The sequence below is a fragment of the Megalops cyprinoides genome, chromosome 24, assembly GCF_013368585.1.
Source record: "Megalops cyprinoides isolate fMegCyp1 chromosome 24, fMegCyp1.pri, whole genome shotgun sequence".
In the NCBI taxonomy this organism is placed as follows: Eukaryota; Metazoa; Chordata; class Actinopteri; order Elopiformes; family Megalopidae; genus Megalops; species Megalops cyprinoides.
Genome location: NC_050606.1, coordinates 16,273,899 through 16,296,421, shown reverse-complemented (window position 1 = coordinate 16,296,421; position 22,523 = coordinate 16,273,899). Strand labels below are relative to the sequence as shown.

The window sequence follows — 22,523 nt, the reverse complement described above, 5'->3', positions numbered from 1 at the left end:
AGTTACCTTTCCAGAACGTTCCCGGCTTGAACTGGGAACAATTTAAGGAGTGCACTATGATAGGCTTCCCAGGAACACCACAACAGACCTCTTTGGTCTCCTATTTGGTCACAAAAAGCGCTGTATAACAAGAACAGTCTGAAGTATCGAACATCACCAAACATTAAGCAACACAAGTACTGAGCATAACATTACCATTCTGTAGGAAATTAAACTTTTATTACTCTAAATGGATAACATTCAAAGACAACCCAAAGTTTCATATTTGAAGAATTTATTGTTCTGGGCAACTTAAACCAATAGCTCTAACAAGATGTACGAGTCCTTAAAGAGCTGAACTTGGCAGTCAAGCAAAAACAAACAAAAAAAAAAACATTTATATGAAGGATAACCGAATTGACTAGATTGGAAATGAGGGGGAAAAAAACTGAAAACAATACAAAAAAGCATATCCAGTCCTTCACAGTAGGCAACAGAATTTAAAAAAAAAAAAAAAAAAAAAAAAAATCCATGAGTCGCTACTTTTTTTTTTTTCCTTGTATCTCCCAACGGGATCATTAATAATATTAATATCAACATCAATAAAAAAATAATTACAAGTTAAAAAGAGATGCCAGCGTCACTCGTAGCAGTGGTGGCAGCCATGTGAGAGGTGTTTTTTTTTTTTCTCGGCGGGGTCTGAGGACAGTTTATGCGGAGAGGTCACTGTTGTCGAAGCGCTCCTGGTCATACACCTCCGCGATGACCTTGCGGCCGCCGAACCAGCGGTTGTTGAGCGCCTGGATGGCCTTGTTCATCTCCGAGGCCATGGAGAACTCCACGAAGATCTTGACGATGACCTCGGCGTCGTCCTCCTCGCCCTGCTTCTCCTGGTAGATGATGACGCGGTTGACGGCGCCGAACTTGCCGCACTCCTCCGTCACCTCACCCTCCAGGTCGTCGTCGATGTCCTCCGGCCCCACCATGTTCCGCAGCACCATGACCGTCGACTACGGGGAGATTCGAGGGAGAGAGGGGGTGTGAGAGCTCGGCAGTGGCACCCAAAAGTAACACCCCTCCACTGCAGTTCTACAACGATTTCTACTCCGCGGATGAATACATGATAGGTATGAATACAAAGATCAAAGCATGTCCATTAGTCTGCATATTAGAACATTTCCAAGGCTGTCATCTCTCAGGAGCATATAGAATGGGTTTGTCCATGAACTTACTCCTAATGGTAAAGCTTTTAAAAGAGAAGGTACCGTAACACAGGCAACTTTAGTGGTTCCAATTAAACGGAGTCTCACAGAACACGGGAGGTACAGAAACGATGCATGGGCCTCCATGTTGCCTCTAACAGCACCTCCCATACGGCTTCAGCTTCCCAAACCATCCCAAACTAGTGATGCTGTTCGATTCATGTTTTATAACTACATATCACGTATTTAAACAGCTATGGCAATGGTCTAGCAAAGGCAAGTCATGCTATTAAAAGTAGTCACAATATTAGAACATTCTGTATGTTTATTTTTGTAATACTGCCCATGTAAGATTATGTCCTGGCATTATACTGCAATCAGGAACAGACTGTAGCCGTACAGCTGACACAATGTTCTATATGCTCAGGCAGAGAAGTCAGCCTACACGCGATAGATCACTCGAGCGGGAATAAATGGTAGCCTCTGCGGTAAACACGGCAGCACAGAGGTTTTTGCTGCAGACTGCAGAGACACGGTGACAGATGGGGATGTATATTCATCGCGCTGAGAGGCGCCAGGGCCCCACCTCCTGTTTCCTCAGCAGCTTCTGCATGACCATGTGGCGGGCGCTGCTGCCCGAGATGCTCATGTGCTCCTGCTCGCTCAGCATCTCCTGGCCCGTGCCGTCCTGCAAGGCCTCCTCCTCCTCCTTCTTGGCCTCCTGGGCCGCCGCCACCGCGGTGGCCAGCACGGGCGGGGAGGCCAGCACCGGGTTCACCAGGCCCACCTGGGGCAGCACGGACAGGGTCGGCCGCGCCGGGGTCACCCCTGGGGAGAGACCGGGAGAGGCGGAGGGGGGTTAAACCGGCCGGGCCGCGCGCCTCAGTGCCCCCCACCCCCCCCCCCCCCAGACCGAATGAGCCGTCCTCATCTGCCGGGCGCGGCGTCACCGGCCGCCGGGCTCTTAGTGACGCGTGACACAACGCACCCCTGCTCAAACGAAGAGGGCACGACCGGCCACGCGGTTTTCCCTTGGCAACCGCCACAGCACAGAGTCGGTTCTCATTTGGTCTGGGCTCAAGTGCACACCAACGGCTGTCCTTTGGTGGCTGATGCCAATAAAGAGCTTGTGAGGTGAAAGCTGGTGTCTTGCCTAGCGGCTCCTTCACCGGGCCCCTGCTTGTCCATTCTGTCTTGCATGCATGTTGGCCCCGATCATTCTAAGAACACAACCCACAGGGACCAGATCACCTGCACAGCCCCGCAGACTGAGACTTCTTAACCTCCCCCTTGCACCCACAGGAGAGGGAGGAAAGACTTTGCAAAGACAGAAAACAGACTGTCTTAAAGTAATAGAAATCCCCTTAAGGAAGACTTTTCTTTTACATAACAATGTCTTGCTTACACTGATGGGCGTCCTTTGTAGCAAGTGCTACCTATGCTGGTCATCATAAGATTCTAATGGAGGAATCAGAATGGGAATGCTTGGATTACCAAATAGTGGACAAAGAAATGAGATGGGTTTTATATGGTTCTTTTTTTTTTGCAGAAAGACCAAAACATAAATCCCTGATGATATCTAATGAAATCACCCTCAGCTGTATCTTCAATGCGAGAGCTGGTTAAACAGCCTAAGAAGCCCACTGTCATTTTAACAGCCGCACCTTTTGCCATATGATACCGTTAACGACTGGCTGGAGGGCCCTGTCACATAATGTTGATGCACACCAAAGTGAAATCCACAAACACACGGGATCTGTAACTCACTGGCCAATGGGAATGTGAGATTTGTTTATGGGGGGGTACTAGCAGTTGGAGAGGGAGACAGTCCTCTTCACACTTGATGGTCAATGTGCAGCAAAGGGGAGGTATTTAGTGGCCACAGTTGGTGCGATTGTGGAGGGTCAGAGAGGGAGGGGAAGAGAGAGACAGAGAGAGAGAGAAAGAGACAAGGAGAGAAGAGAAAATAAAAGAGAAATCTATTAGTGGAGGGGTCCCGTTACAGGCGAGCCATCTTTATGTACTGTGTAGGAGTTAACAGCAACCTGGAAAGAAAAGGACTACACATGAGACTGGAGAATGAGACACATATGTGAGGAAAGAGATGAGTGTGCTGATGGTTCCTGGTCATCAGTGCTGGTGGAATGAAATGTGAAATTTGAAAATTCTGCTTGTCACAGCTGTGCATGGAATGGCAGTACCACTGTTCACATCCACCTCTGTTGTACTTCAAACCGACAAAGCTGTGGGACTCCCGAGGGTCTTTTCCCACAGGAATGTCTTACACCTCCGCTGAAGAAGCTCATTAGCTTTGGGACAGTGTGCCCAGCAAGGTTCAGTGATTCAACCCAAGTGGTGGACCAATTTAACTGATAAGGGTGGCTTCGAAGTTATCACTGTATGACTACCTACTTACAACTGTGGCCAGCTACATATCTGGTTTTAGATTTCGGAACTTGCGCATCAAAGATGATGCTCCTTAGCCTTCTCCATCAGAGGAGGCTTGGGAGTATCAGCTGTTACCAACAGCATGTTCTCTGAACTGCTCTCACCATAGCAACTCCCTCTCCATTGACTTTGCACCAGAGTTATTTTAAAGGCCCATTAGCGCTAATTGCTCCCTTCGAGCTTAAACGTGCCTGACGCTGCATTCACTTTGTCCGTTTCACGCAGTCACAAGAGTGACAGCCTGCACCCAAACATCCCCAGAGAGGGGGACTTGCGCTGACCTACTGTGAACTGAGGGGAGGGAAAAAAAATGCTCTGATTGGCCGGTAATCTAGGACTCCAAGACCACAGCTCAAGGCTATGGTGACAGACTCCAATCATCCACCAAGAACACTGCCCTTGGCAGTGCAGGAGCTATCCACCATATCACCACCACTGGACACAGAGTGACATGATCACAAAGAATATTCTTACATGCTTTTGAAATGACTGTCAAATCTGTGGATCCAGAACACAGGGTAAATGGAATTGGTAGATCGGACAAGCTAATTGAAAACAGGGTTTCAAGGACAAAACGGTTTACTACTGGGTTTATGTGCTGCAGCCCTATTTGTATTAATTCTTCCCACTGCTTCCAATCGGCGTGTCTGATCTAGCAGCATCTATGGTCATCAAGCAGTTCATAGGTCAACGTTGCACAGGTGACAACACTGTAAACCCGGTACTTACCCTATGGAGCAGGCCTTGTTCCGATAAGCACACATTCCACATGCATCGAACACATGCCACTCAAGAAGCAAAGAGCACGCTCAAAATCAGGGGGGCAAGGTGTCTGAGGCGGGCACATCGATGGGTGGGGCTATGGGTGGGGCGGTGGGAGGGGTCAATGGGGAATTTGGGCAGGGATATTCACCATGGAGGGGAGGTTCCTCGTCACCACCAAAAGTCAGAGTGACGGTTACGTGCCTGGGGGGGGGGGGGGGTGCCTCAGGCAACCAAATCAACCACGTTTTAGTAAAACGCTACAGGGCAGGATGCAGTTAAGTGCAGTGGAAATGGTGAGCCATGGCTCAAACAGGTCAATGCTGTATTGTGAGAGCTGGCATTTGAGGCTGACATCAATGAGGCCTCGAATGGGAGGGGACAGAGGAATCAATGTGTCACGCATCCCCGAGCTTTTCGCTGGCTTTGAAAAGGACGCGGTACCCGGACATCTACGCAAATCTGACGTTCCAAAGAGGAACCAAACTACGCCAACCTCCTGCCACTACCGCTTCTCAACTACAGCTACACACGTATGCTTTTTTAAATAAAAAAAAAGCTCACTCTGTCGGCCCTCTTCAAGGCAGGGGGCTTCACTACATTGTAACAAGGCCGCTCTTTGTGCAGGGGGGTAACGTATATCGGTCACAAGGATTTCGTAAAGGCAGATTCCTTCATAATGTACAACAGAGCTGAATGGTGAGACTGCTTGGGCTGAGAGATGCCATCTCATGCTCATCCACCAATTACACCCCCCCAGCCCCCTCCAACCCCTGAAGATGTCCCTGAGGGAGACTCGCTGCCCCCCCCCCCCCCCCGTGTGGAGTGATCCGGCACAGAGAGACGGCATCCGGCGGTCTCGTCTCAGCGGTCGGCTGGTGGTGGCTGCGCCATCTGTGCTCCTCTTCCTCACCCCCACCCCCCACCGCCCCTCCCCCTCTCTCTGCCTCGCCCTTCTCTGCCTGCCTGCCTACCTGTGATGACGCCCGGCGCCTGGGCTGCCATGACGGCTTGGGGGAGGCCCCCCAGCTGCTGGGTGAGGGACAGGGCGGGGGAGGCCAGCGCCCCCAGCACGGACGCTCCTGCTACAGCTTCCTGGAAGAACAAAGGGGGACATAAGGGAACACCGCCTGGACAGTGCCGGTGAACCAGGACATGGAACACAGAAACACAAAACGCGGGGACGAGGACGGACAAGACAGACGGACACACAGCCTAGCATGGAGAAACTAATTTTAAAGACAGGGCTGCTACTCTGATTTGGTGCGCTTGACGCTCCAGGTAACCGCTACAGCGAATGACTACAATGCACTGTCACATTTGACCATGGAACTACAACGAGACACGAACATATCTAAATGAGGAATGAGACCAAAATGTCAGACAAATGACTTAGGACAACGAAATGGCAAACACTTATATCAAGCTGGACCAAATGCTAACAACTGTTCCAGTTTATATCCTTTACAAACAAACACGAACGTGAAAAAATTGTCAGCACGCTGGCAGATAATTTAAGACGAAACAAAACCATGCGGAAGACAAATGAGTACAGCGCTCCTCTTAGGGTTTCTTTCTCAGATGTTTAACTGAGAGCTGAGGGCAGGCCCCAGCTCCTGCCTTCCTGCCCATTCGTTGTGTGGCCTTGTGTTTGTGCTGAACTCTCCTCCCAGGGGCCCCGGGTGCCTAATTAACAGCGGCCCCTGCGAGAGGCCACCTTCCTGCCTACGATCCCTGTGACAGCCATTATTCTGGGGATTAACTACAGGGATGGGGGAGGGCCGAGAGGCGGCCGCACATCCTGTTAGTTTAACTGCACGGTGAGAGTCGAGGAAACACTGGCAATCAAGCGTACAATGCACACCCCTCGTGCACACGGGCGCTGTTTATGCACTGAGTGACCCTGGCTGCAGGCCAGCTATACAGGAGTCTACAGCAAATCGGCTCCGGCCGACAGTGCGCTGGCAAACACCAGATATGACAGCACCAGCTGGAACCCAGCCACCATCTGAAATGTGATCTGCTGCATTATAATAACTTCACAAATATGACTGAGGCAGGGTCAGTGGGAGATCAGCTAGAGGCAAGATAATGAGCGTGAACTGATCACGGCCCTGGCTGTTCCTTTTTAACAAGAGCTAGGGGTTTCTTCTGGATACTTGACAGCTGGATTCTGGACATTGATCAGATTTTTTAAATGGTAAAATGCTGCATTTGTTCCTTTAAAAAAACAAATGCACACGCATCCGCGGTATCAGGTTTTTGCACTGGTGTGTCTCTCCCCTGACCCGGATTTCCAGCCCTATTTAATGCCTAAGGCCACCATTCAGAACCACTGAGGCCACGCTGGAGCACTGTGTGTGAAGCAACAGTGTTAATGGCTCAGCTCTGCCAAAACAGCCACATAAGCTCCATTCTGAGGGCTTTGCCGTTTGAAAATGCTCAGCGAGAGTTACCACGTGAAGCCTTCATTTAAACGCAGCACGCTGAGAAATGCATGCACTGCGACTCCATTGTCTTCAAACTGTTAGAAGTTTTGCTTTAGGGATAATTTTCAAATTAGAATAAATTGCTTATATTATCATAGCAGCGATACTCACGTTTTTAATGCAAATTCTCCACTTTTATGAATAAGTAGAATCTTCTAAATTTTAGTTCTGATAAGAGTTCTAATATTCTGACTGTGGTTGGAAATTATTAGCTGTTCATGTTTAAAATTATTTTGTTTACAATTAAGGTCAAAACTGAAAGGCGTGCAACAAAAAATAGTTTACTTTCTTGTTAAATTTAATTCAGTTCATGGGTCCACCAGTTGTGCCAGCAGAGGAAATGAAGTAAATTTTCCTCCATTTTAGGATTTTGTAACAATCACCCTACTATTACTACAGCTATACTATGGCAACAGAAGAGACTGTACACTGCTCCAGAGAAACTATTAGTTCTGCATCACAAAGTGGCCCTATCCTCACAAAGCTGTCCTTCACTGGACTAAAACTGAGAGGTGTGGCAGACTAAAGGGGCTCTCTGAGAGTTTAAAGGTATTTACCTGGGCAGTGATTTTGGCGGTGGCTGCAGCCGCTGCCACGGCGGCGGCGGGGGGCAGTCCGCCGGGCGTGGCCGGGGTCAGGAGGGGCATGGGCGGGGTCACGGCCTTCCCCACCCGCAGGTACTGGCCCCCCAGGTCGAAGAGGTTCATGGAGGAGACCGCGTCCTGGGACGACTGGGCCTTCTCATACTCTGAGGAGGGGGGGGGGAGACGAAAGGGCGGAACTCAATAACTCAGCCATCAGCGGGGTGAGAGGTCGACAGGGGGGCAGCGGGGCGAGAGTGGGGGGACCGCGCCGGGGGACGGACGGGCAGGAGGGCCGCCGCTCACCGATGAAACCGTAGCTCTTGTGCTTGCCCGTGGTGGGGTCCCTCGCCAGCGTGCAGGACTTGATCCTCCCGAAGGCCTCGAAGACGCTCTTGATGTCCTCGTCGGACAGGTCGGGGTGGACGGACGCGACGTAGATCCGGTTGAAGGCGCGGGCCTCCTCCGCCAGCTGGTCGATGATGGGCTGCGCCTGGCCGATGTTGCTCGGCCGGCCCACCTGCGGCACAGACACACGGGTCAGGAACCGCGGGCAAGGCGCCGCTCGACGGGATTCACTGGCAGAAACCCGGCTGTGCACTTCAACATCAGACAACTTAGAGAAGCATCATTCTATAGCAGCCATTATCCAAAACTCAGGAGTATGCAGTAAACTGTCTGCAATGTACCGAATGCCGTGCAGAGCACAAACATTAACACGTTTCTCCATACCTACTCATGTGTGGGAATTTATATGGCAGGTTTAAAGTTATGTTCTGTTCTCCAAGTTATCCTTGTCAGAAGCTCATCTGTAGCACCATTATTTCAAGTTATTTTATGTCAAATACAGTAGAAAGGAAAATACAGCTACAATGGACATTTAACAGATTATCCACACCACGGCTCACCATTATCTAACGGAGAGCTGACTATACCGTTACAGTACCAGTCAAAAGTTTATTTTAGAATAATAGTAAAGACATCAAAACAATAAAATAAAAGAAATGGAGCCAGGCAGTGACCAAAAAGTGCTATACAAATCAAATCTTATATTTTGGAATCTCCAAAGCCAAAAAAATTTAAATGAATTTTTTAAAAAAGAAATTCATATACAGACATCAGCTTCACTATATTTGCCCAAGACACAAATTTCAAGCATTTAAAAGCACAAGTCTTTAGATCAAAGTGTCTTTGAAGGCATGCTTCCCATCTTTTTTAATCAGGTGTGTCCAAACTTTTGACCGGTACTGTATGTGACCTGCACTCACATGTATGTGCCTGGCTCTGGCCCCTGCCGGTGAGAACAGCGAGTGTGCTGCTCAGTCTAAGGGCAGAACTACAGAGGGCTCCCGGCCGGGCCCCGAACGCCGGGCGGCTCACCTTGATGTTCCTTCCTCCCAGCATGACGGAGTTCATCTGCTCCAGAGCCAGCTGGGCCGCCTCGGGCACCTCGTACTCCACAAAGGCAAAGCCCTGCAGGCACACAGCGGAGAGAGGCGCGTCACCGGGGGGGGAGCGGGGACAGCCCCTCCAAAGGGACGGTCATCAGAGGCGCGGCGCTTTAAACGCCCCCGGGGCTTTTTATAAAGGACCTTTGGAGGAGGTCGCCGCTGGGTAATGACGGATAAACCCGCCCCATGTTCTCAGCCTTTCAGCATCACGGGGTCGATTTAAATGGATTTTTAATGTCTCGTCATGGAGCCGTGCAATCTATTCATCTTTTTTTGGTCGGAATTGGGAATAACAAAGAAAGTGCTTGGTTTGACTATGAACTAAAAGTCATAACTACAAACACAAAATACACATAAAAAACAACAGCATATTCACCCGCTGATCTTTCCAGGGAAAATCCTTTAAGACAATGCAGGCAGCTGGTCTGAACCTCTCTCAGTGCTCATGCGGTATTTATTACAGAACATGGTGGGTAGATGACTACTGTAAAATAATAACAGAAAAGGAGAGTTTCTGTTCTGACCTTGTGCTTCATTGTAACAGAGTCCCAGGACATGTCGATGCTCTTGATGGGGCCGAAGGGGGCGAAGGCTTGCCGGATGGTGTCCTCGCCGAGCTCGTAGTAGATGGAGCCCACGTAGACCCGGCACATGATGGCGAGAGCCCGCTGGCGCTGCGCGGCCACCTGCGGAAAGGCCCCCGTGACCGTGACTCTTACAGCGGCTCAGTGACCGTGACTCTTACAGCGGCTCAGCCGGAACAACCACACCAAGACACATGCAGGAGACGACGATGGCAACTCTTCTTCAGCATCAATCTATGCACCTGCTCCCTCAAGTACTCTTTTAAATAAATGTTTTAATAAACATCTTTTAACATTTTAATCCCCTTACCCACACTGTGAGGTCACATGCATAAAAAAATCCAAAACAGCCTTATTTTCATAAAAAAAAAATGAACCAAAACTGGCTAAAAACAAAGCTATCTCCGCTGACACACATTAACTAGGTGTGAAAGCCACCAAAAACAACCCAAACAATTCATTTGCCTCAGCTGTAACGCTAATGAGGGGTGAGCTCCATTCATTTACATGGGTTTTTGAGGTCATATTAAATGCAGCGAAGCAGCGAAATTAGATGTATGCAGGCAACTGAAAGCCTTTAATGAGAGATAAAAGGGGGCTCCTCGGGCAGTTGCCATGGTCATTTCCGCCATGACCCCTTTTCCTTTTTCGCTTAATGGCCTTTCACGCGGACATGCCAAACGTGCAGAGAGCCTAGAGACAATCAACAGCTTTTTGTTCAGTTCACTGATACCCAGGTGCCATTATTACTCCTGCGCTACGATTACTCAGACTATTCAACTCGAAAAATAAAAAAGTTCAAATGAATAATTATACTTTAAAGATACATGCTGGACCGTTGACCAAAAGCCTGCTGCTTCAGAGCAAACCACAAATACATTCATTGGTTTGAAATAATCTTAACTGCAGGATACTGTATGACACAGCTATCTAGGCACAAGACAACTCAAAAACACAAGAAGAAAACGTCAGCATTTTTCTAACTGAAAGAAAAGATTCATTTTTATGTTGCACTCTATATGCGCTGTGTATTCAGTGCGCTGACTCTGCATCATTCATGTACATTTTACACATCTACACCTTTATGGGACATATGTTACGACGTTCACATGGATGGACGGACACAGGCGTGTGGGCCAGTGATCAGTGACAGGGTAAGACCCCGTTTACTAAGCAAGCACATGAAGGTGTAATGGCGTACTGACCGACTGTAAAGGCGAGAGAGGATCTCCAAAGCCCATCGTCAGGGAGGCCATCTGAGAGAAAGTGAAAGCAAAATTACCTTTGTGGCTGCGTCAGTTGTTTGTTTTGTTTTTAAGCAATGCATAATCTTTTCAAAGGTCACCCCTTACATGCACATTATGGAGAAAGACACACAGAGCAATACAGAAAGATGCTGGGTGGGAATTATTGGCTGGGTGTGCCCTCCTTTAACATGCCCTAGATGCAGTGCTTTGCAGACCTTCCCCTATAAAGCTTATGGAGCGACGGACCAGTATGTACATTTGATGGCTGGGCCTAACACAGACATAAGCCACGCACCCAATCGAGACATTCGTGTATTCATTCACAGGGCTCCGTTTGTTGCGGACTTGCTGCATCTGTGCCTGTATCCACCTAAAAGCTATTTTTAAAACAGCTTTAGAATTTACGGTGACAAGGGACAGAGCTTTGCTTAAAATTAATGCAGCGCTCCCTTTACAGTGCGGAAAACAAGAGATGGTTTGCCCTAGAAAGAATGTGGCCCATGTGGTACAAGTAACCTCATTAATTATTACAGTGAAGGAAACAAGTTCTTGTTTTACAAGCCCATACTGCATCCTTCTAAACAAAAGTATATACTATAGGACAGCACATCAGCCCTCTGGGAGCAAAGTTACATTCAGAATTACTGAGGGCTTTGCACAAATGCATTGCTGAAGGACGACAAACTTCCCCTAGCTCGGGTTCACAGCAAAAAAGGAAAACAGAATCGATCTGCCATCTTGGAAGGAGCTGACCACTGCAACGGACGAGTAATCTGATCTTGAGATCACTGCGGAGGAAAGAGACCGGGCTGCAACTGAGGCAGAGGTTAAAGGTGAGGTAAAAGATAGCGTTGGAAAGCTCTGGTAGTAAGGCCAAGGAGTCGAGCTGGGGTACGGGCTTACTGGACTCGATTCAGAATTCTAGTGTCCGCACAAGTCATTGAGAAACACTGGAAAAGGCACTGAAGTTAAATGGCAGGCTGGACTTCCCCTTTTAATTACACTTGAGGGGGGGGGGGGGGCTGTAACCGAGCACGTCTCTCACCTGCAGGTTAGTGAACTGCTGCTGCTGGTGTGCGAGGGTCTGTTTCACCAGCACACTCTTTATGCTCTGCTCCATGGCATATTTCTTTGCCTGGATGGAGGAACACAGTGTTGGCATCCACCGACAGAAAGCACCGGTGTCCAATGACAGCCACCCTAACATCCCACACACATATCCCAGAACTCTCTTCTGTAGTACACGAACATGAAGTTTAAGCAATCTTTATACTGCAAATAGTGTTACTGAAAGAAAATTAAATAATTTCAGGGATGCACTTTTGGAGTAACGTTTAAAGGTGTGTTTTAATGACAGATGATAGTGACGTGGTCCATACCAAAATGTAAATTAAGACAGGCCTGGCAGCTCTCACCTTCATAGCTCATATTTCAAGTGTGCCAGTGATTGAGGATAGGACCAGCAGACTCTGGTGTTAAAATGATTGATTCAATCGGCACGTGTCCCCAAAAGCATTAATCCCAGTTCAACAACCTGAAGTCACGTGGATGTAGCCACTTCAGTCATTTAAACTGGAAAATGTGTTTAAACAAAATTTCTAGCTCCTTTTCCAGCCTATCTGTTTTTGAGATCCAAAAGCAAATCCACAGGTTAAGTTCTGTGTATCAAGTTAGCCTGCAGCTACAATTTTTATGACACTCAGAATCCAAGAACAGTACATCACAGCTATGTAAACTATGTGTACGCATTCTAGGAAAGTGTCTGGTGCATCATGTATAACAGTTTTAGCACATCTGTGATATTTCTGTGCTTAAGGCATCTATGACACATGTCTACGTCTGCACTGTACTGTTTCTGCATCGCTCGTACCGCCTGCCCGTTAGCGACCTTACCTTCTGCAGTGCCTCCTGCTGCTCAGGGGTGAGAGGGGGCAGGCCGAGCTTCGAGGCCGTGCTCTGTCCATTCTCCATCATCAGAGCCTCGCCTCCCTGCAAACACAAGACCGGGGGGGGGGGCAGTCAGAGACGGCGTCTTCTCTCCACCGGACACACGCGCGCACTGAGGGGGCCCAGCGGGAACGAAGCGTCCCGGCTCCCCTCACACGCACACGCCCAGAGATCAATACTTGGCTCGGCTCACATATTCACTCTCTCTTGGTTTTCAGAGCAAACTCAAATCCGTTCACTCACGGAGTGCACTGGCAGGGTTCTGAATGGGATCGTTTAGTGCTCTGGTACGTTTTGACTAATTACAAAGCGCTGCTTCAAATCTGAAACCGTCCTCCAAAAAACATGTAACTTTTATGGTTCCTAAGAAACGTGGAATTTTTAAACCTTGCTGAAAAAAAATCTGATAAGCTCATCATATCCTGCGAAGTAACCTATGAATCCTCTCCTCTTATACTGTTGTACTGGATGTATGGAACTCTCAAGAGGATTCAGTGCATCAGAATGAAGAATGTTGTGGAATATCACTCCTAATTCAGGCCATTACAAAAAAACTAAATTTTCAACAGACGTGTGGGAAAATAACCTGAGGCCAAATGTAGTGGTTGCCATTTTGAGCTTGCTCTGAAATAATGCAGTAATCATAACTGTACATTATTTTGAATGCCCTACACAAGCAAATTTTCCAAGTCTAAAATTTTTGTAATTTGGGGGGGAGGGCTTAAAATAATCACATCTTTGGCATCCATCATTTTCATAAGTTATACAATTTTTCTTTACACAAATAAAGTTGCCAAAAAGGTATGCAAATTAGACACAATAGCCTTGAAAACAGGATATGAAAGTGATTCACATCACTGCAGTGCGACACATACAGAAGTAATCCATGCAGTTAATTGACGGCGTACTTAATATTCATTTACAAATGACTGATATTTTTATAATTACGGGGACTGTACATTTACCCTCAGACTGGATTACTAAGTACCATGTGATGAAGTCGCCTTATTGACTATGACACAGAAGAAAACATTAGTACCTTTGCTCTTATGAACTCCAGAGTGGTGCACTGCCCCCTTAAGGAGGTTTGAACCCAATTAGTTCTGCCATTGGCTTTGGAAATATAGTACAGTCAAGAGATACGCTCTACAGCACAAACGACACACAGAGAGAAACAACAAAAAAAGAAAAAAGGAAAAGAAAAAACACAAACCTACTTAGATCAAGAGTTATTGGATAGGCAACACACTGAATTATGTACATCCACAGTGCAACAGGGCGTAAAACTTTTTTTTTCTTTCACGTTGAAGAACAAAGACAGTTTAGGTAACATGCCTTGGAAGAAGACTTATGGCTGGAAAGAAAAGGCATTTGTAATCCTTGAAACTGTACCCATTCCATGTCTTTATTCCCATTTAAAATGTCTGAATACACATCCATTCCCCCACTACCCTATCCCACAAAGTCTATTATTGCTAGCTTTCAGGCTATATTTATGTAACCAGAGTTCCTTCTGCTGTGAAAGCAAGACAATGGAAAAGAAATTTGCAGGATTCCCCAGGTCTTTTCAAACGTTTACACAAGTTAGGATCATACAGGAAAAAAAAAAAAAAACGTCCTTCAATATTCAACAGGGCAAACAGAACGTACTGGGAAAAAACAGTGCTCTCAGTCTGTCAGTGTCACAAACATCATAAGCTTATTATTATTATTGGCTCTACACAGTGTATTGCAATAGGAGCAGTGCCAAGCGGTGCGGTAAGTTAAGAGTCACTGCGGCACGCTGGGGCACCTCAAATGGCGAAACTCAAAAGCAACACCTTAGCAGGGTACACATTCAAGGAGAGGCTCGACCCACTTAAGTTGATGCAAAGAGCCTTCACTCACAGCAAAGGAGGCATGAAGTGCATGATGGGAAAGGTGAGCCCCTTACCTAGCACCTGCTCTTCGTTGGGGGTGTCCTGAAGCGCGTTACCCGTGGGGGGGAGATAATAAATTGGGAGAGCTTTTACAGTTCAAAACAGAGTCTACAGGGAAAGAGAAATCCTTCAGATGAGTTGAAGCAATCAATCCACCAATGGAAGCGTCCCGTTCACCCCTGCACACACGATGCACTTTATATAATAAAAAAAATAAAGCTGAAACACTGTCTGGGAAAATCTGGGAATGGTATTGTAACATAAAAGCAGCGTCTTGTTAAGAATGGTAAAGGCAACGTCAGAGCAGTGTTTTTTGGTTAGTCTGGACGTTAATACAGTTTTAGACCGTTGTTTTGGACTGCACCTCTGTTGATTAACACTACTAATCCTTCAGATGCCTGTATGGTTTCAAATTTTTGTGTAAAAACGTCTGATTTAGCCAATTTCCTAAATTAAACCAAGCAGTTTTCTTGGGGAAATAAGTTACACGCACAACCACATCATATCTGGTTGAGACAGATTTTAAAGCTAGCAAGCAATTTAACAGATAGCAACCGACTACCATCTGAGATCAGAGTTGAGATTGAGGTTAGTTTGCTAGCTGGGCTAGCAGTGTTTTGTGAGCAGGCTATTCACTCCAATTACTTCACAAATAACTGGAGTGAATAGCCAGCTTGCTAGCTGAACCTCTCCAGTGTGAGCCGCAGCTAGCTAACTGTAGCGACATATACCTCCCCTTACTTAGCTTACCAAAAAGGTAAAAATGCACATTCAAGTGTTCAACGTCAACAGACTGCTAGCTAGTTAGCTAGGTTAATGCTGCGAGATAGTTACCCAGCTAATGCTATACAGACATGACAAAAGCGGCCTAGCACGTCCTAACCCCTCACTGCTTCGCTGTTAGTTGGCTATCGTGTTACTTGCAAACGTCGACATATCGAGAGGAGAACTTCTTGTTAAACTAACTCGGAATGGAGCTGGATTACCTAGTTAACTAAAACAGCTAGCCTACGCAGCTTCAGATTCAGCTAGCTGGGTCGCTAACAGTATTGCGCGGGTATCTGATGAGCCGGGCAGGTAGCTAACTATACTAGCTACCTGGAACAAAGTGTTCCGTTTGATCAATCCTAAATAAAAGGAACCCTCTTATATAGCCAATATTGTTTATTCGACTGATCAAAATTTCCCTCGCATCTAGTATAGCCAATCTTTACATGTACTCCGGGTCTAACAGAATCGGACCCGATCCCGCTTGTTTGATCCGATTCAGCATTTCACTTAGCTAACCGGTTGAGCGCAGCACAGACGTGGGAAGTTTTTCTCCCTTTTCTCCAGATCGCTTACACAGCTTCCAAATCTGATGCAAGGTAACGCTCTGCCAGTTACACTTTCCCTCAATTTTACAAACACAGATAGACAACGAGTATAAAACAGAACAATAGCATAAGGCTGTAAATGTATTTTATTTACCGCAGATACTGCCACCGCCATGAAGCACACCGTCTCGCGCACAGGGCCACACCGATGAAGACTCCGGACTCTCGCGAGATTTCACGCAGCAAAAAAACACGACGGTTCCCTTATCGGTGAGATCTCGCGATTCTACGTTACGAACGAGTTCCTCTTTTTTGCTCGCGAGAATTGCTGTCGAAAATTCTCCAAAGTTCTTTGATGCCGCGGTGCCTAAGCATCCAGCGGCGTATTACTATGTCACCTGAAATGCACCCACAACCCTATGTTATTTTTGACGGGTTGCCATCAGCCGTCAGTTACACTAAACTTGCACTAAACTTACGTAAGACGTTTCTTCAGTAAATTACTGAGTAGTTCGTAGCGTTGTGGGAAGCTTCGCTCTTGGCGATAAAGCGGCTGTATTTTGATTTTTTCTGTAGTATTCAGAGTAACGCAGAGCTGCTCTGTGACTTATTTTCTGCGCCAAACGCAATATCACTTTCAATTTTGAGTATCCATCATTCATTAATCATCCATTAAATGTCAAATCTATGTTTCAGTGAAAGCCTTTTTCATTTTTTTTTTAATTTTGTGTAACGGTAATATCATCAGCACAGTTTTGCTTTCAGTTTTTGCCAGAATGCCAACTGTTCAGATGCAGGATGCCACAAGGGAAAAAAGTCTGAAATGACAACTTATTGTACGATAAAGAGCATACTGCCGAACTGGAGGATTAAACATTCCAAATATAGGCAGAAGAATTTATCTAAACTGGGAGTTGGAAGAAGGAGATGGCATAACCTTCAGAATATTAAATAGCTGCTCACACCTGCACAGTGCAGGAAAATGCTGCAGGCTTTTGAAAAGAAATTTCAATATTTAAAGGAAGAAGACTAAATGCATGACGTTCATTCATAACCTGATGTCATAAATTGTTATATACATTTATGTGTATCCTTTTCTCTTCTTTAAGCTCCTGGTGGTCAACAAATCATCCTGTTTGGTTGCTCCTCATCACCACTGCATCATCAGTCAGTAAATTAAAAATGTGTTGCATTTGCTTCTTCCAGTGGGTCCTGCTTCTGGGCTGAGCAACAGTTTATGGGTCAGCAGTTTTCAGGGTTTCTAGGAGAAGATGCCCTAAAGACTCAGGCAAGCAGTAACACACAGAATGAGACATAGGCCAGGAGACTGATGACAAATGATTAGAGTAACTTCTGCATCGGTTAAAGAGTTCTGCCTAACCCCAGCTAGAAGTCAGTGATCACAAATTGCCAAATCCATTGTCCAACAGTACTTTAACAATCTTGCAGATCAGGAGGGAGGAGGAAGGGAGGGAGGAAGACTGGCACAGGTGTGGGTTTTATACTGTTCTCTCTGTAATTAAAATCAGAGTGAAGCATTTGCCCAAAAACACTCTTCCTCACCTTCCAAGAGCAAAGGGGAGACATGAAGGGGAAGGTGGCAGTTGTAGCAGTAACAGCTAAACTAAAGCTGGTTCATTCACAAAAACTGTCATTCACAGACAGTTGTGGCTGCACCAACTGGAGAGCACAGGACTTTGCAGAGGAAGAGGCTGCAGGAAAAAATGGCAAATCATGGTGGCTATATTCAACACTGAGCAGTCAATAAATATGAGAATTTCAGTAATTCTGGCCAATGATCATCTCGTTTACGAGATCTCACACCACTTTCACCTCTTGCATCTTCCCGTTTTTTTTTTAACCCGATCAGATAAGTTTCAAGCTTTCTCTTTTGCATTTCATGTTTGTTTGCCGTGGTTCACTAAATGCAGCTAATGAATAAAACATTAATTTCTCTTTCATGTTTACGTTTAACTGTTCCTCACAATTAGTCTCTACAGTTCAGTGGACTGAGTAAGTTCATCAGCAGTCTGCCACCTCTTGATGGAGCAGACCCAGTCTCTGGTTCAGCCAGGCAGGTAGCTAGCCGGATAGCTGCAGATAACGCAGTGGAAGTACTGTGATCAATATTTAGATCGATCCCTGTATTTACCGATGCATCAGGAAATATACACCCCTCAGCTTTAACGTGTGTGTTCAGCGAAGCTTACACAGGAACAAAGAGACTCAATAACGGCATCACATATTGCCAAAACACTTATTTGTTACTACTTTATTTCAATTATTATTGTCATCAATATTATTATGGTACAATATTTTACATGAGGACGAACAAAACAAGGCAGAACATGTTCATTACAATAAGGAGCCCACTTTCACACAGACAGACTCCTACAGGCAGGGAGGAGGCGACTGGGGACGGCTATACAGCTCATTCACTCCTTTTCGAGTTCAGCACATTCCTTCCCCTCGAGCATCCACTGTGCCAGCTCTCTCTGGGCAGCTAAGGCATTCTCTGAAAGCAGTCAGAGCACAATAACAGCAGCCGAGCTGCCTCGCGGCTCCAGCTCCCACGACGTTCTCCCGATGTTGCTCTGCCGTTGTAATAACGTTGACGGGTATACGTACGTCATAAGAACAGGATGCGCTGCTGGGAGGGTAAACTAAGGTCCTTCATGTGCAGGGGGGGGCAGGCCAAGCTGTGTCATCCTTCTGTCGGTGTGCGATGTGGCACTAACACCATGCACGTCATGCCATGCCCGCAAGTTAACAGTAAAGGAACATCCGTTTGAACAGCAACCATATATCAACATTTGTATAATGTCATGCGGGCGCATCAATGGGAATTGGGTGATTTGGTCGGAAACAAGCAGAAAGAAAAAACACTGGTATTTCACTGGCATGAGCAGGGGTAGCAGTTTTATCTGGAATAAGTGCAATTTGAATGAGCTACAGTTGCATGGACGGGGATGGCCACTGAATGAACAATGATTTACATACTGAAGAGCAGACAAGGACAGGATAGGAGGGAGAAGGCGTCTTCAGTCCTTTGAAAAATCTCTCAAATCCATCTTCGGCTCGGTTTTCAGTTACAGGTGGCATCCCCGCACTCTCTGTGAGCTGCTCACAGGAAAGACAGAACGTTTGAGGGAGTGGCCTTCTCACACCTGCTGTTGACATATAAACACTCTCCGTCTGGGCTCGTGTGGATGTGTTCTGCATCTGCTTCTTAGAGACTTTAGAGAGCCTTAGAGAGGTTCAGCATCTCTCTCATTTGTATATCTTCAAAGTTACTTCAATCCTTGTGATGATAGATGGGCCTTCTGTTCGTGGCTAATCACAGTCCGTTCAAGAAGGGTCCTCTGTCCTTTAGCATCCTACACCTCGTGCATCCCTCAGTGTCATACATTCTACTGCCTAGAGAGCACTGTTAGCGTGCCCACAAGCAGTTCTTCCCTCAATGAATATCTGAATCGCATTCAACCTCTGGAAGCCGCCTCCGGGTAACAGCATTCTCACAACGTTTCTCTTGCTCTGTGGCAAGGTTATCACATTGCTACAACATTACAGCAGTTCTGTGTGACTGATCCAGGTTAGCTGGGAGGGAAGCACAGTTATCAGGTAAAGGGGAGCACAGTGGCTAAGTGTGTAGGGCTTGAGCGTACTGGATATTAACAATGCAAAGAGAAGAAGGTCATAAGGTCATGAATACATTCTGTCCTCACAGAGGCACTTGTCCCATGGCAAGAGTCTGGCACCCTTGTAATAGACAGTCAACGTGCTGCTTTTGACTTCCACGACATGGGTACCGGTCACCACAACGGTCAGTTGTAAAAGACTTGGCCTAATTTATCTCGGGGCCAATTCTGTTAAACTCAGCAGAGCTACTTAAAAGGAGGGGGTCTGCACTCAACTTCAATCACACACACTTAGCAGGTCTTTGGGTTCCAGGTAAGACAAGTATCACAGGACAGAACACAAAGAATTCAGATCATTGCCAATAACTATGGAGCATACAAAGGCACTCGTGCTGCATTAGCTTGACTGACAGGCTGACTATACATGCATAACCTTAACCGAGAAAGTCATCATACTGATTTTGCAGAATTCAACGGACAGTATAGGAGAAGTGTATATAATAAAAAGTTAGTACTCTACATGTATATTGATAAGACTTACTTGAAGCTATGAATCCTGAATGGAACTTGAAATTAAGATCCTTTAAGCAGTGATCAGTGGCTTTAAATAACCAGGCAAGTGTTCTTAACAGGCAAAATTGATTTTGAAATCGATTTTTCAAAATAAGTAGATGAACTGAAACCATGGACCATGGCATAGTCTTCCTGTTGTAAGTAAGCAGAACTGCACTTTGTTTTTGGGAAGGTCAAATTTCCTGTTGCACTACCCATGTGCAGTGTGCAGCACTCAAACCTTTCCCCTACTCACGTGCAGTGTGCAGCACTCAAATCTTTCCCCCTGCAGTGGCCGCTGTAGACACGCTATGGCTTTAAAGATGATCTAAAATGGCAATGAGCAAGAGGCACGTTCACAAAGGCATGCACCTCAATGCAAACAGAAGCACTTGCAGACAAAAGCAGGAGGGGGGGGCTTATCAGTGTGGAAAACTAAGGCCCTGTGGGAAGGCTGGGCGTGGCCCAGTCCTCCCACAGGAAGAGGCCGCTCTATGATGTGACGGAGGGTCTTGAGGCTGGAGGCCTCTCTGTGACAGTCTGTTCCCACATCAACCAGCTGAGTGCGTAGCCCCTGCCCTCCCCGTCGTCCTCTGCTGAACCCCCACACACACCTCCACAAACCCCCCTTCCCCCCCCACAGAGGGGTGGGGGGGTGGGTGGGTCCTGACTCTTTTGTCCTGTTTGTGCAGTCTCTGGGACAACCCCGCTCCGCTTCACCCCGCCCCCCTGCAATCGAGAGTGCCAATCACACGGAGGCAGGTTCTGCGCATCTTCACCATTGGATGGAGGAACCGGAGGCCCCGCCCTGGTGCTTACATAGTGCCTCCTCCAAGAAGCTGGTCAGTTTATCACAGTCCTCCTGCAGAATAGAGAGAGACATGAGCATCACAAGTCCTGCTGTCACCATGCCAACAGTAACTCTCTGTACATACAGACCTTTACTGTGATTCTGTCTTGATGGGAGTGACAGGAAATAAATGCAGTCATTCATGATGTTATGGGAGTACAAGTACATACAGACACAGATTCATACCTAATAAACACGTAAACTGCCTGCTTAAATAAAAAGGCATAGGAACCTTTCTTTCTACAATGAGGAGCATTGTAAATGGAGACTTTTATCTTGAAACCTCCAGTTTTATAAAAGGGAGACTGTTTGAGAAATTACAGTATGGCAGTATAGAGTCTCAGTCTCCTCTTCATGAAACAGATGAGACAGAAGCAGTTTAAGGCTGCGATTCCCCCAGAAGCCTCAGCGAGGAGCCCACCTACCTCACTAATAAAGGCATAGTGCACCAACTCATTGGCCAAGTCCTTGGGGCTGTCAGCTGAAACACACACATATATATCAAAACGGCCCCCAGTGGAAACAAGTTCCATACCCCCCCCCCCCCCCCCCCTCCACATATGTTACACTGGAGTTTAACAAAATCATTTGAGCTGACTGCATTTCAGATGATACTATGGCCCTAATCCCAGACGCGTCACTCCTAGTGTGTACGGACTGTTGCACACAATGACAATCAGAGTGACGTGGCAGTCAGTCACGCTGAAGTGGGCCGACTGACTGACACGCCTGCTGTCCAGTTCATTTATAAGAGGCTGAGTCACTAAGGATGTGCTGAAAAGATGCACTAGTCACCGTTACTGTGCTCATTGACTCATTCAAAGGAAATAACTAAGACACAAAGGCAATACGGAGGAATACGCTTCAGAGCTCACATTTTACTGTCTGCAAAACACCTTCTGACCAACAGAGGGCACTGCCACCACAGCGCCTCTTTACTTCAGCAAACCACAAGCACTGCCTATTTAATGCAAGATTGATCCTAACAGGAAGGCATGGTGGTAGTGGTAGTTATGTAAGAAAACACATTACCCCCAATAAACTAATCACAGATCAGTGATGGACACCATTCCTGTGATGGTGCCGAAACCGCCAGCGTGCTAAATTTTTCAAAGGCTGGCCACCGTTTGCTGCAAGTGATTAAGTGCTTTAGTGGTAATGTGTAAGAGGCAAGAGGTCTAGAAAAAAACACATTCATGTGATTTTGCAACAAAGTTATAAATTTGCTATAATGCCACAGAAATACCGCGAGTACATTTAGGGGAGCGGGAGACTCACTGGGCAGGATGTCACAGCTGAGCTGCCGATGGAGTTTGTCGTCCATCTTCAGGAAGAGGGAGAGCTGCAGGGAGAGAGACGGGAAAAGGGGGTCAACGGAGGAGCGCATGTCTCAACCACCAATGGAGTCGCTCCTGCAGACTCCCATTATTCTCTATAACCACGTAGACCCAATAGCGCAAAGCAATGAAAATAACACGATAAGAGTCAGCTTGAAGCCGCTGAAAGGGACACTACCCCTCACCACTCTTGGGGCCCCTCCCCTAAAACTGGGTGCACA

At 46.8% G+C, this 22,523-nt stretch overlaps 2 protein-coding genes across 8 annotated transcripts in view; both read right to left on the bottom strand.

Annotated features, from left to right (window-relative positions):
- Nucleotides 1-532: 532 nt before the first annotated feature.
- Nucleotides 533-16,149, bottom strand: puf60a (poly-U binding splicing factor a). Of its 7 annotated transcripts, none has more exons than XM_036518745.1 (12): nt 16,080-16,135; nt 14,624-14,717; nt 12,637-12,732; nt 11,789-11,878; nt 10,702-10,752; nt 9,437-9,598; nt 8,842-8,934; nt 7,768-7,981; nt 7,438-7,628; nt 5,366-5,495; nt 1,768-2,009; nt 533-989 (listed from the first exon to the last, which is right to left on the bottom strand). In XM_036518745.1, the coding sequence occupies exons 3-12, from the start codon at nt 12,715-12,717 to the stop codon at nt 690-692; spliced, it is 1,554 nt and encodes a 517-aa protein (XP_036374638.1). In that variant the 5' UTR covers nt 12,718-12,732; nt 14,624-14,717; nt 16,080-16,135; the 3' UTR covers nt 533-689. The 7 variants fall into 7 exon arrangements, with proteins under 7 accessions (XP_036374638.1, XP_036374640.1, XP_036374641.1 ...); XM_036518747.1 differs by having other exon boundaries at nt 14,624-14,804; nt 16,080-16,131; XM_036518748.1 differs by having other exon boundaries at nt 14,624-14,651; nt 16,080-16,116.
- Nucleotides 16,150-20,772: 4,623 nt separating this feature from the next.
- nrbp2a (nuclear receptor binding protein 2a) overlaps nt 20,773-22,523 on the bottom strand; it is a 52,974-nt gene continuing 51,223 nt past the window's right edge. The window contains exons 16-18 of the mRNA XM_036519143.1: nt 22,244-22,307; nt 21,391-21,446; nt 20,773-20,977 (exon numbers count right to left, since the gene is read on the bottom strand). Of these exons, the coding sequence (XP_036375036.1) occupies nt 20,891-20,977; nt 21,391-21,446; nt 22,244-22,307 (207 nt within the window). The 3' untranslated portion in view covers nt 20,773-20,890. The remainder of the gene's footprint in view (nt 20,978-21,390; nt 21,447-22,243; nt 22,308-22,523) is intronic.